Consider the following 23,810-nt stretch of genomic DNA (forward strand, 5'->3'; position numbering starts at 1 on the left):
ACCGCCGCAGGCACCGGGCGGGGGCCCGATCGGGCCCCCGACCCGCTGGAGGCAAGGGACGTACATGTAAGTCCTTATGCCTGCCCGTGCCATTCTGCCGACGTACATCGGCGTGCGGCGGTCGGCAACTGGTTAAGATACATTAATAATTTTGTTTATTCAGCATGAAATGGAGCTTAGTTATGTAGCATTAGGCTGTATATTCTGCAATATTTACATTTTAATTAAACTCCTTCAATGAATCCAAGCTCTGCAAGCTGAGATAACATGCACTGCATTGGTGCATTCACAATTTTACAGTAACCATGAGATAAAACAAAGTTCAGGAATATTCCTTTATCCCATTGTTTTGCAAATCTATGTACACTAAAAACTGTATGATTGAATCGGTTCTGATATCGCCGTTTTACTAACCTGACAGCTCATTCTAAATAGGAAACCTTCATTTTGTTCGCAAACATTAAAGATAACTACCAGCAAGAATAAGTCCTTACATTTAAAGAGCACCTGTCATTTCAGATCCATCATAGCAGCACTTGTTAGCAGGCATCACTCACCTCACCTTGTTGTGTCACTGATGTATCACCAGCTGTCCCATTAAAGTGAGACTATCGGGGAGTCAACAGCGGAGTCAGAGGAGGAGCCGCTGCGGGACAGAGATGACAGTTGCTCTTTAAAAATTATGATTTAAATCAAGTTGATTAAAAATCAAGCTATTTTACTGGTAATTTAAATCATGATTTAAATCGTTTTAAATCAAATCCACCCTGCTGTGAATACTTTCCGGATGCACTGTACACCTTAAATTAAAAGCATTTCATAGTCTTAGCTTTGGAAGCAATTTAGTGACCCATTATAAATACACATACACATGAAGTAGAAATATTTATTATTTCAGATTTGGTTACAGAGTAGCAACAAAAATCCAGGGTTCTTGTTTGTTCAGTGATACTTTCTCCAGCGGTCATGTTCTGCAACAAAGAAATGTTTTTTTTACTAAAATGTGCTAAACACATAATATTTAAATCAAAACATTCTGTACATAATTTATAAAAATGGCAGGTTCTAGAGAGTCCCTTTAGGCCTCAATCACACGTTTGGGGTCAATTTCTTGTGATAAATTCAGCAGGGTTTCCTGCTGGCAGTAAGCCGACAGTGCCACGGCTGTTTGCATGTAATTAAAACATGTGGATGAACAGCCCCAGATACTGGACTGTGTGTCCAGATCAATCATCCAAAAGGTAATCACTGCATTCGATCCAATGTCTGATTACACGCCAACAGCTGCAGGAACCATCAACCTCTCACTGCTTTGTATAGAGGTTCCTGCCATCAGCCCACCTTTCTGACCCCAGCCAGAGGAAGCTTTGTGTTAATTTGCTAGAATACATTGCTTGCTCTGACCAGCTGCGCGCCGCTGCGGTAGACACTTCTGTGTTGCGGTAAGGGCAAGAAGTCTTGGCTAGCACCCACAAAACAGTGCAATATGCTGTATGTAGCCACAGCTACATACAGCCTATAATGCACATCCAGCTTAGGCCAAACAAATTATGTGTGTGGAAAAATGGAGATCTTTAAAAGTACTGGTTATTTCCAAGGGCTCTACCAGACCAATAAAGGGGTGGGAGAGCACACTGAAGGAGAGTAGTAATAGCAGGGGGCTGGTGTTCTTCTTACGAGGGCCTGTCATTTTGCCCGTCATGGGAAAAGTGACAGGTTCCTTTTATTAGAGATTGGTCTGACAAGGGCTCCTCATACAATCAAATTTGCTTAAACTGCAAAGCATACCCTATACCAGTGATGGCGAACCTTGGCACCCCAGATGTTTTGGAACTACATTTCCCATGATGCTCATGCACTCTGCAGTGTAGCTGAGCATCATGGGAAATGTAGTTCCAAAAGATCTGGGGTGCCAAGGTTCGCCATCACTGCCCTATACTTTAAAATAGAAGCATACATCATGTAATATATATCTATATCTATATCTCTCTCTATTTTTTTTTTTTTTTTAAAAAGCACTTAATGATCTTAAAAGTTCAATCACATTTTATACTGTATTATTGATATTAACTGCATACAACACTGGAAGCCCAATCTCAAATCGCATGACACTATCTGCTTGGAACTGATATATCTTACATTGCTGTGACAACAGCAGCCGTTGTACTTGGTACAAAAGTCATCAGCGGATTACAAATCTAGATTCAGGATTCATAACTTCTATCCAAAGTAAACATGCATGTATTCTTATGTCAATAGCAGACAATATAAAAATAATCGATTTAGCAGTACACAGCTTGTATTCTAGTATAATTAGATGTATCAGCACTTACTGATGTGATCATATTGCCAGATGTAGCTCACAGCTACATAACCAACAAGTACCATGGCAATCCCTCCAATGCCCCCTTTTTTCACATTGATGTATTTGTTATAATATCGATCATAACCTAAGGGAAAAACAAATACAAAATTAATTTACCAAGTGACAAAAAAAATAAAAATAATAAAAGTTCCAACATCAATTCAAATTTACATTATATACCTACAATGCCTTGAAAAAGTATTCACTCCTCTTGCAATTTTCCACATTTTGTCATGTTACAAGAAACAAACATTTTATTGGGATTTTATGTGAAAGACCAACACAAAGTGTCACAGAATTGTGAAGTGGAAGGAAAATGATAACTATTTGTAAAAAATTATGAAAAACATTTATCTGAAAACTAAGTGTGGCGTGCATTTGTATTCAGACCCCCCTGACTCAATATTTTTTTAGAACCACCTTTCGGTGCAATTACAGCAAGACTTTTTGGGTATGTCTCTACCAGCTTTGCACATCTAGAGAGTAACATTTTTGCCCATTCTTCTCTGCAACAAAGCTAAAATTCTGTCAGATTGGATTGAGAGCTTCTGTGAACAGCAATTTTCAAGTCTTGCCACAGATTCTCAATTGGATTTAAGTCTGGACTTTGGGTCATTCTAACACATGAATATGCTTTGATCTAAACCATTCCATACTAGCTCTGCCTGTATATTTAGGGTTATTGTCCTGCTGGAAAGTGAACCTTTGCCCCAATCTCAAATATTTTGCAGACTAACAGGTTTTCTTCTAAGGGCCGGTTCACACTGCAGGCGAGGCGAGGCGACTCAGACTTGCCTCGCCGCGACCTGCAGCGGCCTCGGCGGCGACTTGCAAATGACTTCTGTATAGAAGTCAATGCAAGTCGCCCCGAGGTCGCCCGAAAGTAGTACAGGAACCTTTTTTCTGAGTCGGAGCGACTCGAGTCGCTCCTCTCAGAACGGTTCCATTGTACAGAACGGGGGCGACTTGCGGGAGCGAGGCGAGGCGAGTCGTGTCGCCTCGCATCGCCCGCTGTGTGAACCGGCCCTAAGACTGCCCTGTATTCGCTCCATCCATCTTCCCATCAACTCTGACCAGCTTCCCTGTCCCTACAGAAGAAAAGCATCCCCACAACATGATGCTGCCACCACCATGTTTGAAGAAGGGAATGGCATGTTCAAGGTGATGTGCAGTGTTAGCTTTCCACCACACATGGCGTTTTGCTTTTAGTCCAAAACGTTCAATTTTGGTCTCATCTGACCAGAGCACCTTCTGCCACGTGTTTGCTGTGCCCCCCATATGGCTTTTCACAAACTAGACTTCTTATGGCTCTTTCAACAATGGCTCCCTTTTGCTACTCTTCCATAAAAGGCCAGATTTTATCACGACTAATAGTTGTCCTGTAGACAGATTCTCCCACCTGAGCTGTGGCCCTTGGTAGTTCATCCAGAGGTACCATGGGCCTCTTGGCTGCTTCTCTGATTAACACTCTCCTTGCCCGACCTGTCAGTTTAGGTGGACAGCCATGTCTTGGTAGGTTTGCAGTTGTTTCCATTTTTAGATAATGAATTTAACAGTGCTCCATGAGATGTTCAAACCTTGGGGTATTTTTTTTTTTTTTAAACCTAACCACACAACTTTACTCCTGACCCGTCTGGTGCATTCCTTGGCCATCATGATGCTGTTTGTTTAGCAACATTCTCTAACAAACCTCTGAAGGCGTCACAGAATAGCTGTATTTATATGGAGAATAAATTACACACAGATAGACTATTTACTAATTAGGTGACTTCTGAAAGCAACTGGTTTGACTAGATTTTAGTTATGGGTATCAGAGTATAAGGAGGACAAATACAAATGCATACCACACTTTTAAGTGTGGCTTTTTTTTGTTAAAAATTTAGAAAACCATTTATCATTTCCCTTCCCAATTATGTGCCACTTTGTGTTGGTCTATTACATAAAATCCCCCAAAAATACATTTAAAATACATTTTTGGTTGTAACATGATAAAATGTGGAAAATGTCAAAGGGTATGAATACTTTTTCACTGCACATAGAGACATCAGCAATAAGATATGCTCTAACGCAGCCTCTCTCAAACACGGTGCTGAGGTCATCAGGGGTGCCGCAGCATTCGGTTCAGACCAAGATCCCTCCTCCTGCGTGTGTGTGTTTATATGCATGTGTGTACAACCCCAATTCTAAAAAAGTTGTGACCCTGTATAAAATATAAATAAAAATGCAGTAATTTGCAAATCTCAAACTCATTTTAGGCTAGATTCAGATCTATGCATGTTGCTTTTGAGTGTTTCTGCAGTGCTTTTTGCTGGCTTTCTGCATTTTTGTACTGCAGTCTTACTGAGATTTGCATTTTTAATGGGGTTTGGGGGGGGGGGGGGGTGGGAGGGTCAAAAAACCCTGTAAAAATGCACCACATGCTTTTCTGTAGCTTCATTGAAATCCATAGAACCAAAAAAGTAACATTTTGCTTTTAACAAATTGCAGACCAGACGTCGCAACTGTACTGCTGCAGTTTGGCAAGGACGGGCAAAGCAACATAGCTGTACGTCGGGAGTGCGCCCCCTAGGTGGCCATGACAGTCGGATTTGCTTCAGAACTGATCAGTCTTCAGGTCCAGACCTGGAATCTGGCGATAGGTTCTGGCGAATTAAATCCTTCCCCTGCCTGTAAGTGTAAACACAGGCAGGGGAAGTGATGTCATCTCCCCTCATGGAACTTTTTTCCGTTCCAGAGAGAACAGAAAAGACATCTCACAGTATGTTGCACCAACACTACACTAACACCAGTACACATTAGGTACACTTGTCACCCCCCAATCGGCGCCGCGGCCAGCTGGCCAGTCTGGAATTCAGGTGGAAACCGCTGATTTTACATCACTTGATTTGCATTTGCTGTTTTTCCATGGAAGATCTCTATAGATCTGTTGTGGACCAAAGGAATGTGTATGCTGGTCAATTCAATCGCTGCTAATCCCTAGTTGATCCTTGCCAGAGAGAGATTGTAAACCTATTAGTTTCCGAATTCAAGACCTTCCTGTGCCTATCCCTCCTCATGGCAATAGTTAAAAAGTGGGCTGCGGTCTTATTAGTCCACTGACCCAATTCACCATATGCCATGTTCTCTGGCTCCGTGACCAGGACATGATACGAGCAGATCTTCTCAGGGGTGACCCTGGATATGATCGGTTCCACAAAATTCGGGCCCTCGTAAATCATTTCAACCAACAGTTAGCAGCCTTGTTTACTCCCGATCAAGTTATCTGTGTTGATGAGTCCCTGATTAAGTTTTCTAGCCGCTTGTCTATAAAAACAGTATCTTACCAGCAAGCATGCCAGATATGGGGTCAAGAGGTATAAGCTCTGTGACAGGGCAACAGGCTATACATATAGTTTACAAGGGAAGAGATAGTCACGTGGAGCCCAGACTACATAGGGAGAGCTGATAAGATTGTGTGGGACTTGGTGCCACCCTTATTTCTAAAGGGGTACCACTTGTACATGGACAATTATTACACAAGTGTGACGCTTTTTAGTCACCATTTTGAGCATGGAATTGGCGCATGTGGCACCACGTGATCTAAATCACCAGGACTTAGACTGGGGGAGAGAGCCTGCTTGAAATGTAATAAATTTGTTATCAGTGAAGTGGAGGGATACATGGAATGTTTTCGTTTTGTCCCCCCTTTGCGCAGATACGACTGTCCAAATTCCTACGGCAACTGGTGTTGTGGAGAAACCCCTCTGTCCACAAATACAAACTTAATATGGGAGGGGTGGACCTCAGCGACCAGTTGTTGGTGCCGTACCTAACTGCCCATAAGGCCGGACGCTGGTACAAAAAAAGTCTGTATATTTATTCCAATTGGCTCTGCTGAAAGCTTATATGCTATACAAAGCTTCAGGACGAACTGGATACTTCATTAAAATTCCCGGAAGAGATCATCACAGCCCTTCTGTTTCCAGGTGGTGCTGTGGCCCACCTTCCCAACGCAAATGCAGTGAGCCAGCTGCATGAGAGGCATTTTCCATATATCCTCCCTGGTACCCCTACCCAAAGAAATCCCCAAAAAAGAAAAAAAGATTTAGGAGCGACACTCGCTTTTATTGTCCCTCCTGTCCTGACCAACCTGGTCTTTGCATCAGTGACTGTTTCAAATGTTACCACACACTAGTGGAGTATTAGCATAGGGTACAGCACTACAAAGTCCTGGGGCACACTTACACAGGGTTTTCTCAGGCTCTCCTGTATGAACAGGGAACCCGAGAATGCAGTCAGTGGTTCCTCCAGCTGACCACAGAGCTGATCAGAGACCAGAATGGCTCCAATCATCTCTATGGCCTAAGAAACCAGAAGCTATGAGCAGTTCATGACTTCGGTTTCACTGGATATAAAACAGCACCATTGGGTAAGTGGGAAAGCATTTTATCACACCGATCTTGATGTGGTTTCAGGGCAGAGGAGAGATCTAATAGACCCCCCTTTTTTTTTTTAAATAAGCACCTGCCCCCCCATGCTCACGCGCAAATGCGACTGCAATCGTTGGCCTGGTGTCATATGTTAACAACAATTGCACCATACATGTGAGGTATCACTGCGAAGGTAAGATCTAGGGCAGTAATTTTAGCAGTAGTCCTCTTCTGCAAATCTAAAGTGGTAAACTGTAAAGGATTTTAAAAGCTGCACAAACCGCAACTTTAAAGCATGTCGTGTTTGGTATACATGTACTCGGCATAAGATCATCTTTTTTATTTAATCAAATATTTGGGCAATATAGTGTGCTTGAATGCAATAAAAATAAAAATTTGCTGCGCAAATATTGTGTAAAAAAATAAAATTTGCAACATCCACCATTTTAATCTGTAGGACCTTTGCTTTAAAAAAAAAAAATTATATATATATATATATATATATATATATATATATATATATATATATATATATATATATATATATATATATATATAAAATGTTTGGGGGTTCAAAGTAATTTTCTAGCAAAAAAAAAAAAAAGTGGTTAGAAGAGTGGGTGATGTGCGGCATACGCTTCTAATGTTCTGCATAAAATGCACCTTTTCTGTTCATATAGCCAAAAATCGCTGAGGCAATCAAATACCATCAAAAGAAAGCTCTATTTGTGGGGGGGGACGCAAATTTTGTTTGGATATAGAATTGCATGACCGCGCAAAGTGGTTAAAACGCAGAGGCACAAAAATGCATTGATGTGAACATGTTCCACAGGAACCCATAAAAAAAAAAATAAAAAAAAATAAAAAGTCCTGCATTTCTGAAAAAAGCATGAAAAAAAAAAACTGTGCGACCGTCTCAAAATTTTTTGGACAGGGCCATGTTTCCCCACAGTGTAGCATCCCCTCTTTTTTAAGCTGCACTCTGCAAACATCTGGGAATGGAGGCCAGTTTTTGGAGAGGAACGTTGTCCTATTCTTGCCAGATAAAGGATTCTAACTGCTCAATAGTCCTGGGTCATCTTTGTCAATATTTTTGCTTAAAAATGCGCCAAATATTCAGTTGGTGAAAGGTCTGAAAGGCAGGCCAGTTAATACCCCAAATCTTCTATGAAGCCATTCTGTTGTCACAGATGCAGTATGAGGTTTAGCATTGTCCTGCCAAAAAAACACAAGCAAGGCCTTCCCTGAATAGGAGCATATGCAGTTCTAAAACCTGGATATATCTTTCAGCATTCATGGTGCCTTTCCAATGTGCAATTCCTATTCCATACACAGCAACACTCCCCCATACCTTCTGAGGTGAAGGCTTTTGAGCAGTGTGTCAAAGTCTGGAGGTTCCGGTGCCCATGGTTGACAAAAAAAGAATGTAAAATTTTGATTCAGCTGACCACAGAACAGTTTTCCACTTTGCAACAGACCATTTTAAATGAGCTCTGGCCCAGAGAAGATGGCGGCATTTCTGGATTATGTGCAGATATGGCTGTTTATTTGCATTATAGAGCTTTAACTTGCATTTTTGGATGGCATGGCGAACTGTGTTCACAAACATTCATTTTTGAGCCCATACAGTGATGTCCATCACAGAAACATTCCTGTATTTAATGCAGTTCCATCTGAGGGCCTAAATATCACGGGCATCTAATACTGTGTTTTGGCCTTGTCCCTTGCACAGATTTCTTCATGTTCTTGGAATCTATTGGATATTATGTACTGTAGATGATGATATATTTAAAGTCTTAAAGCGGAGCTCCACCCTAAAGTGGAGCTTCTGCTCATTGGAACCCTCCCCCCCTCCGGCGCCATAATTACCACCTTTCAGGAGGGAGGGGGGTGCAGGTACCTGTACAGTACAGGTATCTGCACCCACTTCCGGCATAGATATCCGCAGAATCTATGCCCCTTTCTGCAGGTCTCCCGCTGTCTGCTGGGAAACACACGGATCCCAGAGACAGCGGGGATCATCCTTGTTGCACAGCGCGACTCGCGCATGCGCAGTAGGGAACCGGGAAATGAAGCCGCAAGGCTCCACTTCCTGATTCCCATACCCAAGATGGGGGCAGCAGCACCGAGAGACGATCGAGAGATCGGCTTCGGGTGCTAACATCGCGGGCGCGCTGGGCGGGCAAGTGTCCTTATTTTAAAAGTCAGCAGCTGCAGTATTTGTAGCTGCTGGCTTTAAAAAATAAAAAAATAAAAAAAATTAAAAAACGCGGAACTCCCACTTTAAGTTATATGTAAAGTTTAACGTTGAGGAACGTTAGTCTGAAATTGTCAGATTGGTGAACCTCTGTCCAGCTTTACTTCTGCGACACTCTGACTCTCCAAGATGCCCTTTTTATACCCAATCAGGTTACTGACCTGTTGCTAAATGTTTTTCCAGCTCTTTGTTAGTAACACTTTGCCAGCTTTTTGTTGCACTGTCCCATCTTTTCTGATGTGTTGCCAACATCAATTTCAAAAATATTTTTAATTATTATTATTATTATATTATGTTTACTATTGTGCATCTGTGCTATTTTTAGCTAGATTTTACACAGCATACCAACTTTGGACCCCTAATCCTGTATGAACAGAAATTCTTTTTAAGGCTTGTTCATAATAGCGACCAAGACTATAGCACTTCTGAAAAGCAATCCATGTTCAGATTGCTTTTCAGGGGCATTTGACGGGTAGTGAAAAGGTCATATGTCATATGCTTTAACCCCTTAAATGTGGTATGACCATGCCACAACCGCATGCCAGTAGGCTATGGTGGGAGGTATGACCTGTCCAGATAATCTTTGTGCACAGCAGTCTGATTTTACAACAGGGATTCTTCTATAATCACATAAAAGTTGGAGATATCCATAGATATTCCCTTAGGGCTAGATTCTGTTTCACAAATCCAATAAATCATTCCCAAAGTACGTGCTTATACAAAAGGTTTGGAATAGAGCAACTTTTACAACAGGTTACAGGCTTCACCTCTTACATTCTCATATGGCACAACAGTGCTTGCACAGAACTGGTCAAAATTACAATATAGTGCTAAATGGATAGCTCAGGCCTACAGAACATGGTTATCTCTTAGGGCGCTGAGCACAAAGTTCTTACTCATGCAACACATGCACTGTCTATACCTAGAACTTCTTAACGTTTTACAAGCTCAGGGTAACACTTGTGATTGGATGCTTTCACCCACCCCAATCCCTAACTTCATGTGTACTGCTGAAATGAGAGGTGCGCCAAAACTGAAAATGCAGGATGCACTTGGCCCGAAAACAAAACCGAAATTTACAGTATTAAAAAAAAAAAAAAAAAAAAAAAAAATGAATGATAGAGATAATAGATATACATCTATCTATATACAGCAAATTGTATTACGGTATATTTGACTTTATAACAGCATGAATTTTAATGAATATGAATTTATTGCCGGCCATTGTTGGCACCTGTAGCACAAGAAAATTGCATTGCTTTACATTACATGTATGTCTTCACACTGGTCCGTTGCAGTGTTAAAAATCCTTCTTGCTGCATTTTGGTCAGTTAAAAAAAACAAAAAACGCAACAAGAATGCATAACCGACCGTGTTAGGTTTTTGATGCGTTTTTTTGAGTCACGTGACCTATGAAAAACACCATAAGCACAGTAAAAATTGTGGTAAAATCACAGCAAAAATCGCATGCGTTTCAGCCCCATTATCTGCACCTTTTTCTCTTATCGGCAACATGCTGATAAATTTCAGTGCCTGAAAATGGTGTTTGGTGAATCTCTAGAGAAGAATGTAGGCCTATTTAGGACCAATGGGAAGAAGCACTACAGGCGGTACAGCCTAGCGCCCTCAATGCTTCCCAAAGGCTTCTGTTGCGATCTCACTATAATCCAGTCAAACTTTTAGGATGGGAGTGTCAGATGACCCATTTTGTAGTAGGTCTTGCAGGAACCATGGCAATTCACTTAATTTATGGCGCTGTCCTAAACTTCATCATTTACTGGACAGGAATAGTAGACATTTTAAATAAGGTCTTTCAGTCTAATATTCAAGCTGATCCAAAACCATGTGTTCTCCACATATTGGATAACCTGACATTACAAGAAGCAAAAGAAAGAAGCAATTTCCAAACAACTGTTTCAAGCCTGTAAGCTTGTACTGAACCGCTGGAAATTAGCCGACCCCTTGACTGCCACTGAGTGGATCAGGCAGGTTGGATCTACAATGTCACTGGAACAATATATTTATCAGCACAGAGGCTCCCTGGTTAAGCTTGAAAAGATAATGGAGCCATGGCTTGATATACACGGTCTTTCTCCACTGGATTTGGCTACTGGAAGGATGGTGTCTTTTGGGGGTGGTAGTAGACCCACCTAATGCCTCTTTGGTCTTTGAACCTTAAGCCTCATACACACGATCGGACTTTGTACAAACTTTCCAGTGGATTTTTGTACAAAGGGCGTCAGCCAAGAACTTGTATTGCATACACACGGCAGGACTTTTTCAGCCAACTTTCACCAAATCATGTGGTTTTTATGCTCTTTACCGCCACCTTTGGTCAACTTCTGTATTGTCTGATCTTTTGCATTGGTTCTGAGCATGCCTGTTTGTACTTTGTACAAAAGTCCTATGGTTTTCTGTACACACAATCAGACTTTGCTCCATCGGACTTTTGTTAGCTGTGCAAATGGACAAACTTTCTGACAACAAAAGTCAGATGAAAACCCAAAAAAAGTTTGTCCGATGGAGTGTACACACGGTCGGATTTTGCTCCAAAACAGCTAATTTGCATGTTTGTTGTCAAAAAGTCTGATCGTGTGTATGGACCTTTACAGTGTAAATTTCATTCCTGCCACTTATGATCTGTAGATTGGTGTGGGTATGGTTATGTTATTTGTGTTTTCACGACTATGTAGCTATTGTAACTGATAACTATGTTATTGCCGTACTATAATCTCATTGTCGCTCTAGATCTTCATGACTTTTCAATAAACTTCGCTCAACGACTTGCATGGGAATGCAAAACACTTAAAGTGATCAAAAGACACAAGCTCTAACAGTGTTTCACAGGTAAACAGACATTTTACATACTAACCGCTTCTCACACCAGCCAAAATTCCATTTGGAGTGAAATTACAAGTGGCAATCCAGTTGGGCAGCTGACCGATCTTAACATCCAGCAGTCTCTTCTCAGCCAAAGGTACTAAAAAAAAAAATTATAAAAAATAATAACAGTTTTAGAGTATACAAATTTCTTGTCCTGACAGCTAATGAATTGAGACAATGCAACCGGGACACACAACAAATACCTTATCCTTGCCTGCTCTATCCAATAACAAAACAATATGACAGGAGTTGAGCCTTAAAGAAACCCTGTCCCCAGCTTCAAAATGAAGGCAAAAAGCACACACAAATCAAGTAATTTAGATGCCTACTTGCAGAGATTTTCCTGTGTAAAAGTACCCCCCCCCCCCCCCCTCCCATTTACAATGTGCTTTTTTACCTTTGGGAAAATGTCTTCCCTTGTATGTCATAGCCCTCTTTTTTTTCTGGGAATGTCCAATTACAGTATACGCTGGTCCAACCCCCCCCCCCCCCCCCATGACCTTTTATGTAGCAGCTGGAGACAAGGGGAAATGTTATAGAGTGTTGCATGACAGCTGACAACACATGATGGTGGTGACCAGCACCAGTCTTAGGTTAAAAAAAATAAAAAATAAACTTTGCATGCTAGCACATGAACTGTTCTGAATGTTTTCACCATCTGCAGCCATGGTAATGTACACACTCATAATTGTAATGTGGGGTCCTCGCTTCTGTCTGGAGTTGAATAAAATTTGAAAAAAAAAAAAACCCCCACACCATTAATGTTAATTGCACATATCATACTATGTGAAAAGATTTTGTTGAAGGTCTAACGTTATTCTCCAGTCACTTTTTTTTCTAAATTACAAATACTTTACTTTTACTTCTCTTAATAGGGCAAGAGCAATGTACGTGTAGAACAAAAATGCTAAAGCCTTAAGCTGCCCATGCATTATACAATGTTCTTATTCAATTTTTTTTAGATTTACCTTCAGCTATGTATTCCAAGTGCCTGCCTGCATACAAATTGAAAGTGTTTGCCATTATTATATATGGTTTTGGTAAATCTAAAGGAAAATTATACAAGACAATTGTATAATGTATGGCCAGCCTTAGGTCAGGGGTGCTCAAACTTTTGAAGAGAGACTTCACTGTCACTTAACACCTTCCCGCCTGGTCTATAGCAGATTGATGGCCAGACGGGACATTCATCCTGGGTGGATGTCCTGTTGTGTCCACCAGAAATAAAGAAAAAGGCTTCTCCCCCCCCCCCCCCCCCCCATTTCCAGACAAATTTATAAAACTGTAGTTTGGGTACAGTGTTACATGACCAAAAATTGGTCTGGGCAGGAACGGAGTGAAACTGCCCTGTATTGAAGTGGTTAAGTGATTTGGGAAACAGTCATGGGCCACAATCAACTATGGGGTTTTACCAGCCCTCAAAATGTAGACGAGCCCTTACTGTCCTGAGCATCCGATAATGCCATTTTCTTACTGATTTGCTGCGGATTACCTACATTGCAGCACAGCGCACTTGTGCCTATCCTGCGGGTTAACTGCACTTTGCCATAGACTTCTATTACATCTTATGAGTGTACCCGAGTATCAATTTACTGGAGTTATTTATTTATTTTAAGCTTTCAAGCATTTTAGAAGCGTATTAGAGCTTGAGGCATTTTTGTTTAGCCAATAGAAAGCACTGGGGAGGAGAGGGAAATTAGGTGTGGAGAGCTTCTGTTTGAGCAGAAAATGAGTGACAAAACACTCATGTCAGGCATTTCTATTGAAGTCTATGGGGCCAAAAAAGCTTGTAACTGCAAAAAAAAAAAAAAAGACGCGATAACGCCAACCCATCCCTCGGCACCGCCATCCTCACTAAAGGAAAACAGCCAGTGGAGCCTTGCGGCTTCACTGCCCATTTCCTATTGCGCATGCGTGCGCGAGTCGCGCAGCGCTTTGTGAATGGGACGCGCTGTGTTAGGAAACACACAGTTCCCAGAACAAAGCGCGCCCCATTACCCAGAAGACAACACGACGAGGAGAGAAGACCGAAGATCACTGCGGAGTAGGAAGAGGCAGATTAGGAAGACTGCCTAGCAACAGAGATTTCTAGTAAGGTAAACATTTATTTTTTATTTTTTGGGTGGAACTCCACTTTAAGCATTTTAGAGCTACAAGCTTCCAGCAGAAAATCGTGAAAACGGGCCTTAGGTGAAAACAAAAAAACGACTAGACTTTAGTGTCACTTTAACGGCCAAAACCGGCAGTGTAAAGGGATATAATGCCTAGAGGTCGAACGATATATCGGCCGATATTTGGCATTTTTTAATTAGTCGGCATCGGCCAATTGTGCTGATAAAAAAGCAGATCACATGTTCAGCGCGACTTGCAAAAGACTTCTGCAATAGAAGTCAATGTAAGTTGCCTGAAGACATCAGTGAAGGACTTTCCTCCTCTCTGGGCAGGCTGCCAAGAAAAGCCCGCTCCAAAGATGCTGCTTGCAGGATTTTTTTTTTTTTTTTTTTTTTTTTTAGCGTCCTGCCAGCACATCTCCTCATTGTGAAAGCACTCAGGCTTTCACACAGACTGCAGGGGAGCCGTTTTGAAGGCAATTTACAGGCGCTATTTTTAGCCCAAAATCGCCTGAAAAACGCCCCAGTGTGAAAGGTGTCCAACTTAGATTTTATGAGATGAAGGGGGAAAAAAAAAAAAAAAAAAAAAAAGGAAAAAAATAAACAAAATCGCCATCATATCGGCCGCCACGATTTCTAAATATTGGCATCGGCATGAGAAAAACCCATATCAGTCGACCTCTAATAATGCCTCCTCAAAGCCTGTCAAATGCCCTCTGAAAAGCAATCCACTGCACAAACCTTTATATCTGATGACATACACACTCAGTGCAGAGCAATTCTAAGAAGGTTATTAGGGCCGAAACAACTAATTGATTATGAAATTAATGGATTACTATTTTCATAATTGATTAATCGGCCACTAACATAATGGGGTTAAAAAAAAAAAAAAAATAGCCCTTTATAGTACAAAAAGAGCAAATCGCTACTGTTAATATTACTTTCACTGTCCCATATTAAAAAATGAACCCTTTAGAGTATTTTTTTTTAAATGCAAAACGGTGCCATTTTGTTTTTTTGGTTCAATACACTTCAATTGTGAAGCTGCAGAAAAGCATGTAATAATGCGTTTTTTGCGGCAATTTGTGTTTTTCAATCTGCCCAACCAATTAACAAAAAGAAATGTAAAAACTGCAAATCGCAGCAAAATTACCTTTTTTATTTTAAGGTCATTCAAAACAATAATCGGCCAACTAATGGATTATGAAAATAATCGTTAGTTGCGGCCCTAAAGGTTATACACCACATTGCAGCATGTGTCCGACTGTATCCTTCACATAGCAATGTGCAAGGAGAGGAGAACCATGCCAACACCCCAACTTTGCAGCTAAAGATCTCCGTATCTAGGACACAGCTGTAAATGGGGAATCCTAAATTACACACCAAATAAAGATTCTCTAATCACTGGGAATGACCCTAAGTAACCAGAAAAAGCAATAACCCGATCTTGATTAAAGATACACGGTGATAGTTGTCTATAGAACCTTCGTTCCTCTGTAATGAGTACAGAGGTGACCCGGTCACAGCCTCCATTACACGTCCATGAGAACTGCCAGCATGCTGCACTCCAACCAAACCTTCTTCACCTTCCCGTCCCCCGACACCTCACAAACAGACACAGTAGACGTTTCCTCACCCACTTTATCGGCCATTTTGATGTCCGGAATGACACTGAGGAGGAGCGGGCAATGCCAAGTACTGTATCACCTCCTCTGACAGGAAGATAGACGTCGCCGGGCACTGACGTCACTTCCGTACAGAACTCGCCGCCATGTTGAAGGTGGAAGAGTGCAGATTTAAAATGTGGAACCTTGTGTGTTTGTATATAAAGGTCTAAATAGAAGTGTATTTTTAATTAGAGAACTGCAAAATAGACTACTCATTGGATAAGTATCGAATCTGAAGGGGAAATGTATTTCTGATTAATATACAAAAAACAGGTGTTTCCCACAGGAGGTGGTGTCTGTCTAGAATTTGTGGGCTCCCTCCATATCTGCTGGAGTTTATTTAGGGTATTAGTTTAATTTCACCTGTTCAGTTTAAACCTAAAGCCTGGCACACACTGAGTTTTTTTCTGTTTAATTTCGCAGAAAAAAAACAAAAAACTGAAGAGCTAGGGTTGCCACTTTTTCTTCAAGCCACACTCAAACACTTTAGCGGCGCACGGTACAATTTTATTTTCTAGTCTACACTATGCAGATATCTCAAGTCTCCCGCGAGGTCCGGACATCCGCAAGCGTCGTGCGATATCCGTTTGCCTGGCCTAGCAACCAATGACATCACGGCCACGTTCAAAGCTCCTCCTCCGCACCTAGTGCTCTCGATAGGAGCACTGTAACAACAGGGGAAGCATGCATTTTTCAGTGAGGAGGTGTCCTGCTGGGCGGGGTGCTATGCTGTGCCCACACAAGACAAGGAACATTGTCGGGACAGATCCCTCCCCCAGCAGCTGAAGAGGCGCTCTCATTGGAGACTCACTGCGTATTGAACATCCCAGAGGTGGAGCCTGCAAGGCTTTGTCGTGCAGTTTGATGGGGTGAGAGAGTGAGACTGACCATGGAGATGATCACTCCCAGGCCCAGACCACCTTCTTCTGCTGGTGCATGTGTGAACTGCAGTGTGAGAGCAACATGGAGATAAGTTCTGTGGCAGCAGGATCTCATGTAAATCATTTTCATGATGTAACTCACTGCAGATCATTGCCATAACTCACTAGAAGTAAACAAGTCTACAAATGCCAATATCTCCTTTTTTATGCAGCACAGCAGTGGACTGTGAGAAACTGGAGTTTAAACTGCACTTCCCAATTACTCACAATCAGGACAGTGCTATTAGATTGAGAATCTGTTAGATGAAAAACATGGTATCCTCTTTTTTCATGTAGCAATGTCTTGACTGTGAGAAATTGGTCTTTTCAAGGATTCACTGTCCCATCTTCCTTCATGTTTGTAAAGAGCAGCAACAACCCATGAAACAGGTCTGCCCTGACATACTGGTCAGTGACACACTGCATCTGGAGGCAGGTTGTGGGTGGAAAGTGTCAGCCCCCCCTCCCTCTCTGCCCCCCTACCCCTCCACCTCATGACGACCACTTGAGGCAGCATGGCAGCCTGCACTGAGGAGGGGTGAAAGTCCCCTCCTGGACCTCTCTCTGTTACAGAAGACCCAGAGCCCATGTGCTCTTCAGATATAAATACAGTCACCCAGTATGCATTGATGCACTTTCCCTTCTAATTGGTCAGGGCTGTGTAGACATCCATGCTCTCATCTGCCAGGTTTCCTCCCACTATCCTTTATAGCTACTGGATCAGTGTGAAACATCAACACAGCATGAGCCGCACTAGAGCACACTAAGCAGACTTTATCAATCAATCAATCACAGCTCTCTGTTAAGCAGACAGCACATAGATTTGCCTAGCTGTCTCCCTGTTAAGCAGAGAAACCAAAAATTATATACACTCACTGTAGCACCTACCTATGAGGGTACTACAAATGTGTAGAGCTTTAAGCAACAGGCAGACCACCTGACTTTTTTTTGAATAGTTATGTACATTATTTACCCAGCTCTTTTCTGCTAAATAATGTGTAGCACTGACCCCCAAAGGAGCTGCTGGTTTTGTTGGGCTTACCGTTACCTTCTTGACTTTGTGTGCGTCTAGGGGTTTCCCGAGGTAGATGGCCCAAAGAATTGCAGAAACTGCCACTGGATCCACTTTTTGGGATATTTATTTGAAAAAAGGTAGACAAACAGTCTCTCAATGAAGGGTAGAGGGTTAGGTAGGAAGTTCAAGTAGTCTTGGAACTGCAAAAGATAGGAAGTCTCTCACTATAGAAATCTAGAGAATTTCACAACTGGATTCTCACAGCTACCGGATAGACCTCCTCTCACTAGGCCTAACAGCCGATAGAGTGCTTAAGTAGAACAAAGTCTCTGCCACAGACTTGAATGTAGAACACTTGAACAAAGTCTCTGCCACAGACTTGAATGTAGAACACTTGAACAAAGTCTCTGCCAAAGACTTGTATATAGAACTCTTGAACAAAGTCCCTGCCACAGACTTGAATGTAACTGAGGGACGTAGATAAATCCAGAGAGCTATCATATGGTACCAGTATCTTGCAGCCAGTCCGACGATACCGTATGAGTGTAGATTCACTTAGTGTCCTTCAACTGAGCGTCCAGGCTCCTTCTGAGATGCCACCCTTATGCGTGGCCTTCTCCCGAAGTGTCCTCCCCTGTTTGCTTCTCCAGTTGCTGGGCCTCTCCACAGATGAGATGGCACCGGACCACCTTGGAATCCTCCTCTCAGTTACTTTGCCTCGGGCTAGCCAGGCCCGAGACTGGGAATTTAATGGATCCGCACCCCAGGCCATGAGGGCCATGGGGGCTGGTCAGGAGGACCAGGACCAAACAGACAAAAAGATTCTGGAAAGATTCTTCTGGAAACAAACCCGGAAGCACGTGATGTCAGTACCTTAAATACCCTTTTACAGAATACACAGCAGGATGACACACCCACTGGGTTGGTGCCGAGAAAGAATGACACTCAATACGCCTAGCTAGACTGCTTTCTCACACTTGCCAGTGGTGACAACGACACCAGTGGCCAAGGAGAACCCAGTGCAATCCAGCTAGACTGGCACTGAAATCACAATTTGGCATAATTAACCCTAAAACCCAACTGTGATTTTAGGAACTTTAAATTGGAAAAAAACACATAGCGCGTGTTCATCAGGAGCCCTAGCACTTCCATCCCCGGGAGGCACACAGGAGTTTGGAGACTTGCGCACCAGGGCAAAAGACACAATGGCCCCAGATTTCTCACCAGTAGTGTTGGCAGACTTCACCGGAACAAACTCTCTCCTCTGATCCGGTTCAGGTGAACTCTGAGATGGTCCTTGACTGCGGCCGCAGGAGACCTTGACATGGCCCACTTTCTCTAGAGCAGGCATGGTGGTTGTGACGGTGGACGAAGCAGTGTCCATGACATCCAGATGAGTTCCTCCGGCAACAGTAGTAGTAGCATCTCCCTCCGGGATGCTGGCAGCATCAGACAATGTAGTGGTTGCAGGTCTCACCATATAAGTATGACAATGGACTCCTCTGTGGCAATGTTCGTGGCCCAGTCCATGTGGTAGACCCTCGGTGGCGCGATGGGTTGCTCCACCTTGAATAGATACACTCCCCACTGGAGACAGCAAACAAATGGCCGAGGACTTGTGACCAGTCCTTTACACTTTCCACAAAGAATTCCAGGGCCTCGATGTTTTCCGACGTGTACAGGATAAAACGCCCCTGAGGTGCCAAGCGAATTCCCGTATCAGTTAACACAGTCCCAGGGAGTCTCACACTCGTGGGGGTTCCCACGGAAGGCATCCTGGGTCCCATGGTGGACGAAGTTCCTGGAACTCGAAACATATTCACTTCTCTTGCTTCCGCAATAAGACACAACCTCCTTCCTCTCTCTCCTATGACACTCTCACGCGGTGTCTCATGTAGGGAAAAGAAACAGGCAAGGCTCCTCCCACTGGCTCCTCTGGTCACGCAACTCGTGGGCCTTTTCCAGCTCCACCTACAATTTATGCGCCAACAGTGGATATCAATCATTCCTCACAGAAATGGCGCAGTCCAAAAAAAATTAACCCTCTACCATGTAGGTAGGAAGTTCAGGTACTGTTGGAACTGCAAAAGATAGGAAGTCTCTCACTATAGAAATCCAGAGAATTACCGTTCACAAATGGATTCTCACAGCTACCAGATAGACCTCCTTTCACTAGGCCTAGCAGCCGATAGAGTGTTTAAGTAGAACAAAGTGTCTGCCACAGACTTGAATGTAGAACACTTGAACAAAGTCTCTGCCACAGACTTGAATGTAACTGAGGGACATAGATAAATCCAGAGAGCTATCATACGGTACCAGTATCTTGCAGCTGGTCCGACGATACCGTATGAGTGTAGATTCACTTAGTGCCCTTCAACTGAGCCTCCAGGCTCCTTCTGAGAAGCCAGCCTTATGCGTGACCTTCTCCCGAAGAGTCCTCCCCTGGTTTGCGTCTCCAGTTGCTGGGCCTCTCCACAGATGAGACAGCACCGGACCCCCTTTGAATCTCTCCTCTCAGTTACTTTGCCTCGGGCTAGCCAGCCCCGAGACTCGGAATTGTATGGATCCGCACCCCAGGCCATGCGGGCCATGGGGGCTGGTCAGGAGGACCAGGACCAAACAGACAGAAAGATCTTCTGGACTGGAACCTCGAAGCATGTGATGTCAGTACCTTAAATATTTCCCAGAATACACAGCAGGATGACACACCCACTGGGTTGGCTCCGAGAAAGAATGACACTCAATACGCCTAGCTAGACTGCTTTCTCACACTTGCCAGTGGTGACAGCGACACCTGTGGCCAAGGAGAATCCAGCTAGACTGGCACTGAAATCACAATTTGGCATACCGGTAATTAACCCTAAAACCCAACTGTAATTTTAGGAAATTTTAATTGGAAAAAACACAGAGCGTGCTCATCAGGAGCCAGCGCCACAAATGCATATAACTACAGGTGTATGGAGTGCTTAGGTATAGCGAGCACTTACTGTACATAAAGATATACTAGCATTCCAATGTGAGGAAAATCATAGGTATGTTTTGGATATGTATTTTTCCAGACTTTTTAAGCCTATTGAGGAAGCTTCCTTCAAACCTCTTACCCTGAAAGGCGAAGTATAGCCAAAGCTTGTTTGACTGTACTTCTATGGATCACGGGAGTGCAATTCGTTTTTGCACTCCTGTGACCCATTTTCAGCAGACGGCAGGCTGAAGTCCGCACTCTGCTGACGTCACCAAAGTCAGTCCAGGCACCGCGTCATTGTGACAATAAATGGATCTGCCAGGTGCCTGGACTGACACCTGGCTCAGCCTATCAGCGAGATGCTGAGAGACTGATCTGGCCACCCCGCCCCCTCCGCAGCTCAGCGCTCCAGTGAGCGAGGAGGGGGCAGAGCAGAGAGCTGTGACTGACAGTGTGCAGCTCTCTGCTCAGGGAGCTGTCAGAACCAAGCGGTATATTATATAATTATTATTTTTTTTTTTATTATTATTTATTTATTTATTTTTTTTGTATGATACACATATAAAAAGTAGAGTGATCTAATAGGACTTTTTACAAATGGAGAAGTGGGTATGGTAGGTTAAAGGGACTGGGAGGAGGGTGGGATGGTAAAATGGAAGCGTGAGATAATGTGTGCACTCTGATATACACGGTTTTGGATTTATGTTAGGGGATGTGGTAGGGGGAGGGGATGGGAAAGGAAACTATAAGTATTCTTGTGGTTTATATATATATATATATATATATATATATATAATTTTTTTTTTTTTTTTTTTTTTTGATTGCATGGATATGACACAAATGACACAAAATGTGGATTGATTTAATAGGACTCCCTTAGGGGGGAGAGGTGGGATGGGGAAGTATAGTGAATAAAGAGGGGGGGTGAAGGTTTACTCGGTTTTGGAGGGGGAAGGGGAGGGGAGGGGGAGATTGTGTTTTGTTTTTTGTTTTTTTTTGTGTCCCCCGCACATCTTCCCCTCCTGCCCTCCCTTTCCTGTTGATAGCGGGGGGGGGGGGGGGGGTTGAGGGGAGAGTAATTTATTTAAGGAAAAGAAGAGAGGGGTAGCAGTAGAAATGATGAGGGGGAGGAGGGAGAGAAGGGAGAGAAGATGGGAAAGAGAAAGGGAAAAGAAATAAAGGTGAAGAATAGAGATAATATGTGAAAAGTAAAGGATTAAGTAAAGATAATGATAAACATCATGTCTATGTTAACAAGAAAAAGATGAATGTGGTAGAAAAATAATTATTGTTAGTGTGGAGAACGCTGGTTGTGGGCGCGGTTCACTTGCTCCTCTTTTGCTCACTAACACCCCCATATTAAACGCCTCTCCTCCAGGTGGAGGAAAAGACGGAGGCGTTGGGTTTTTTTTTTTTTTCTTTTTTTTTTTTTTTTCTTTTTCTTGGGGGACAGCTCCGGATATAGTATCTGTCTCTCATTTATCTGAAAGAAGGGGTTGTTTTGGGGCGTGGATTGGGTTTTATTTTTATATATTTATTTATTTTTCGTCTCCTCTCTTTTTCCCTCCCCCCCCCCCCCCCCGAACTGACAATAAAAATGACTAAAATAAGTTTTACATCATACAATGTTAAGGGACTAAACACCCCAGAGAAACGTACACGATTAATAATGGAGTTGAAAAGATTTAAATCTCAAATAGTTTTCTTACAGGAAACTCATTTTAAAAAGGATAGGATCCCTTGGAGTAAAGGTCACTATTTCCCCTGGGTATATCATAGCACCTCACAGAACTCGAAATCCTGTGGGGTATCTATTTTAATAGCAAGACAGACACCATGGAAGGAACAAGGGGTATACATGGATGAGGAAGGTCGCCTCCTGATAGTAAAAGGTACATTGGGCTGCCAAAAAGTGACATTGGTAAATATATATCTGCCAAATGAAAACCAAGTAACCTCTCTAGAAATCTATTTACAGATTATTCAACAACATAAAGAGGGAATACTAGTGTTAGGAGGCGACCTAAATATGGCTTTGGATCCAATAAAAGACACATCAAAAGGCTCGTCTCATCTATCTTATGTCAAATTAAGGAAAGTAAAGAGAATGATGCAAGAATTGCAGCTGATCGACAGCTGGAGGGCTGTTCACACACAGAGCAGAGATTATACTTTTTTCTCGGCAAAATATAAATCTTACTCTAGAATTGACTATATTTTAATCTCCCAGAATGTGATTACATCCCTAGTGGAAGCCTCAATTGGCCCATTTACACTATCAGATCACGCCCCGACGAGTTGTGTGATTGAATTAGGGGAAGCTGAACCAAGGGAATGGCAATGGAAGTTAAATGAAACATTACTAAAGGATAATGAATATAAGGTAAAATTAGAACAAGAACTGGATGTTTTTTTTGCAACAAATAAAGTAGGAGAAACAACACCTTTTTGTATATGGGAAGCACATAAATGTGTCATGAGAGGAATATTTATATCCATGGGAGCACATAGAAAACGCAGAATGAATGAAACGATTGATAACTTGCTTAAAGAGATTAGGGAACTAGAAACAGTACATAAAAAAATCACAAGCACAATCAGTAGAACAGAAATTAGATGGTCTGCGTGAAAAATTAAATCTCCAATTAATAGATAAAGCGAAAGCAAAGCTAACTCGAGGGAAACGGAGATTCTATGAATTTGGGAATAAACCAGGGAGACTGTTGGCAAACGCCCTCAGAGAAAGCACAACTAGGAATTCAATTACACAAATTAAGACACAGAGAGATGAAATGGTTAATACATCGGAGAAAATCGCTCAGGTATTCAAAGAATACTATGAGAAGCTATATCAGTTGGAAAAGAAGTCTACGTTGGCAGAGGAGTTAAAAAAAGGAGAGATCGCTAGAGAATATATTGAAAGGACAGAAATGCCAAAAATAACAGAGGAAATGGCCAGAGAAATAGATGTACCAATCACTCTAGAGGAAGTTGCAAAAGCATTAAAAATATTGAAATTAGGTAAATCACCAGGTCCAGATGGATTTACTTTGTCATATTATAGAATGTTCGCAGAGAAACTGGCTCCGAGATTCGTGGAAGCCTATAATTCAATACGGGAAGGGAAGCAAATTCCAACAGAAACGTTACTGGCGCATATAACAGTAATACCGAAAGAAGGAAAGGATCCCTCTCAGTGTCCCAGCTACCGACCTATTTCG

General features: G+C 42.4%; 1 protein-coding gene across 2 annotated transcripts; it reads right to left on the reverse strand.

The window, feature by feature from the left end:
- Nucleotides 1–872: 872 nt before the first annotated feature.
- On the reverse strand, nt 873–15,805 carry ATP5MF (ATP synthase membrane subunit f). Of its 2 annotated transcripts, none has more exons than XM_077448757.1 (4): nt 15,662–15,805; nt 11,904–12,011; nt 2,334–2,450; nt 873–971 (listed from the first exon to the last, which is right to left on the reverse strand). In XM_077448757.1, exons 1-4 carry the CDS (start codon nt 15,675–15,677, stop codon nt 943–945), a joined length of 270 nt encoding a protein of 89 aa, XP_077304883.1. In that variant the 5' UTR covers nt 15,678–15,805; the 3' UTR covers nt 873–942. The 2 variants fall into 2 exon arrangements, with proteins under 2 accessions (XP_077304883.1, XP_077304882.1); XM_077448756.1 differs by lacking the exon at nt 15,662–15,805 and adding an exon at nt 15,510–15,573.
- Between the last annotated feature and the right edge of the window lie 8,005 nt (nt 15,806–23,810).

The sequence above is a fragment of the Lithobates pipiens genome, unplaced genomic scaffold (assembly GCF_037356315.1).
Source record: "Lithobates pipiens isolate NorthernLeopardFrog02 unplaced genomic scaffold, aLitPip1_a1.2 Scaffold_22, whole genome shotgun sequence".
NCBI lineage: Eukaryota > Metazoa > Chordata > Amphibia > Anura > Ranidae > Lithobates > Lithobates pipiens.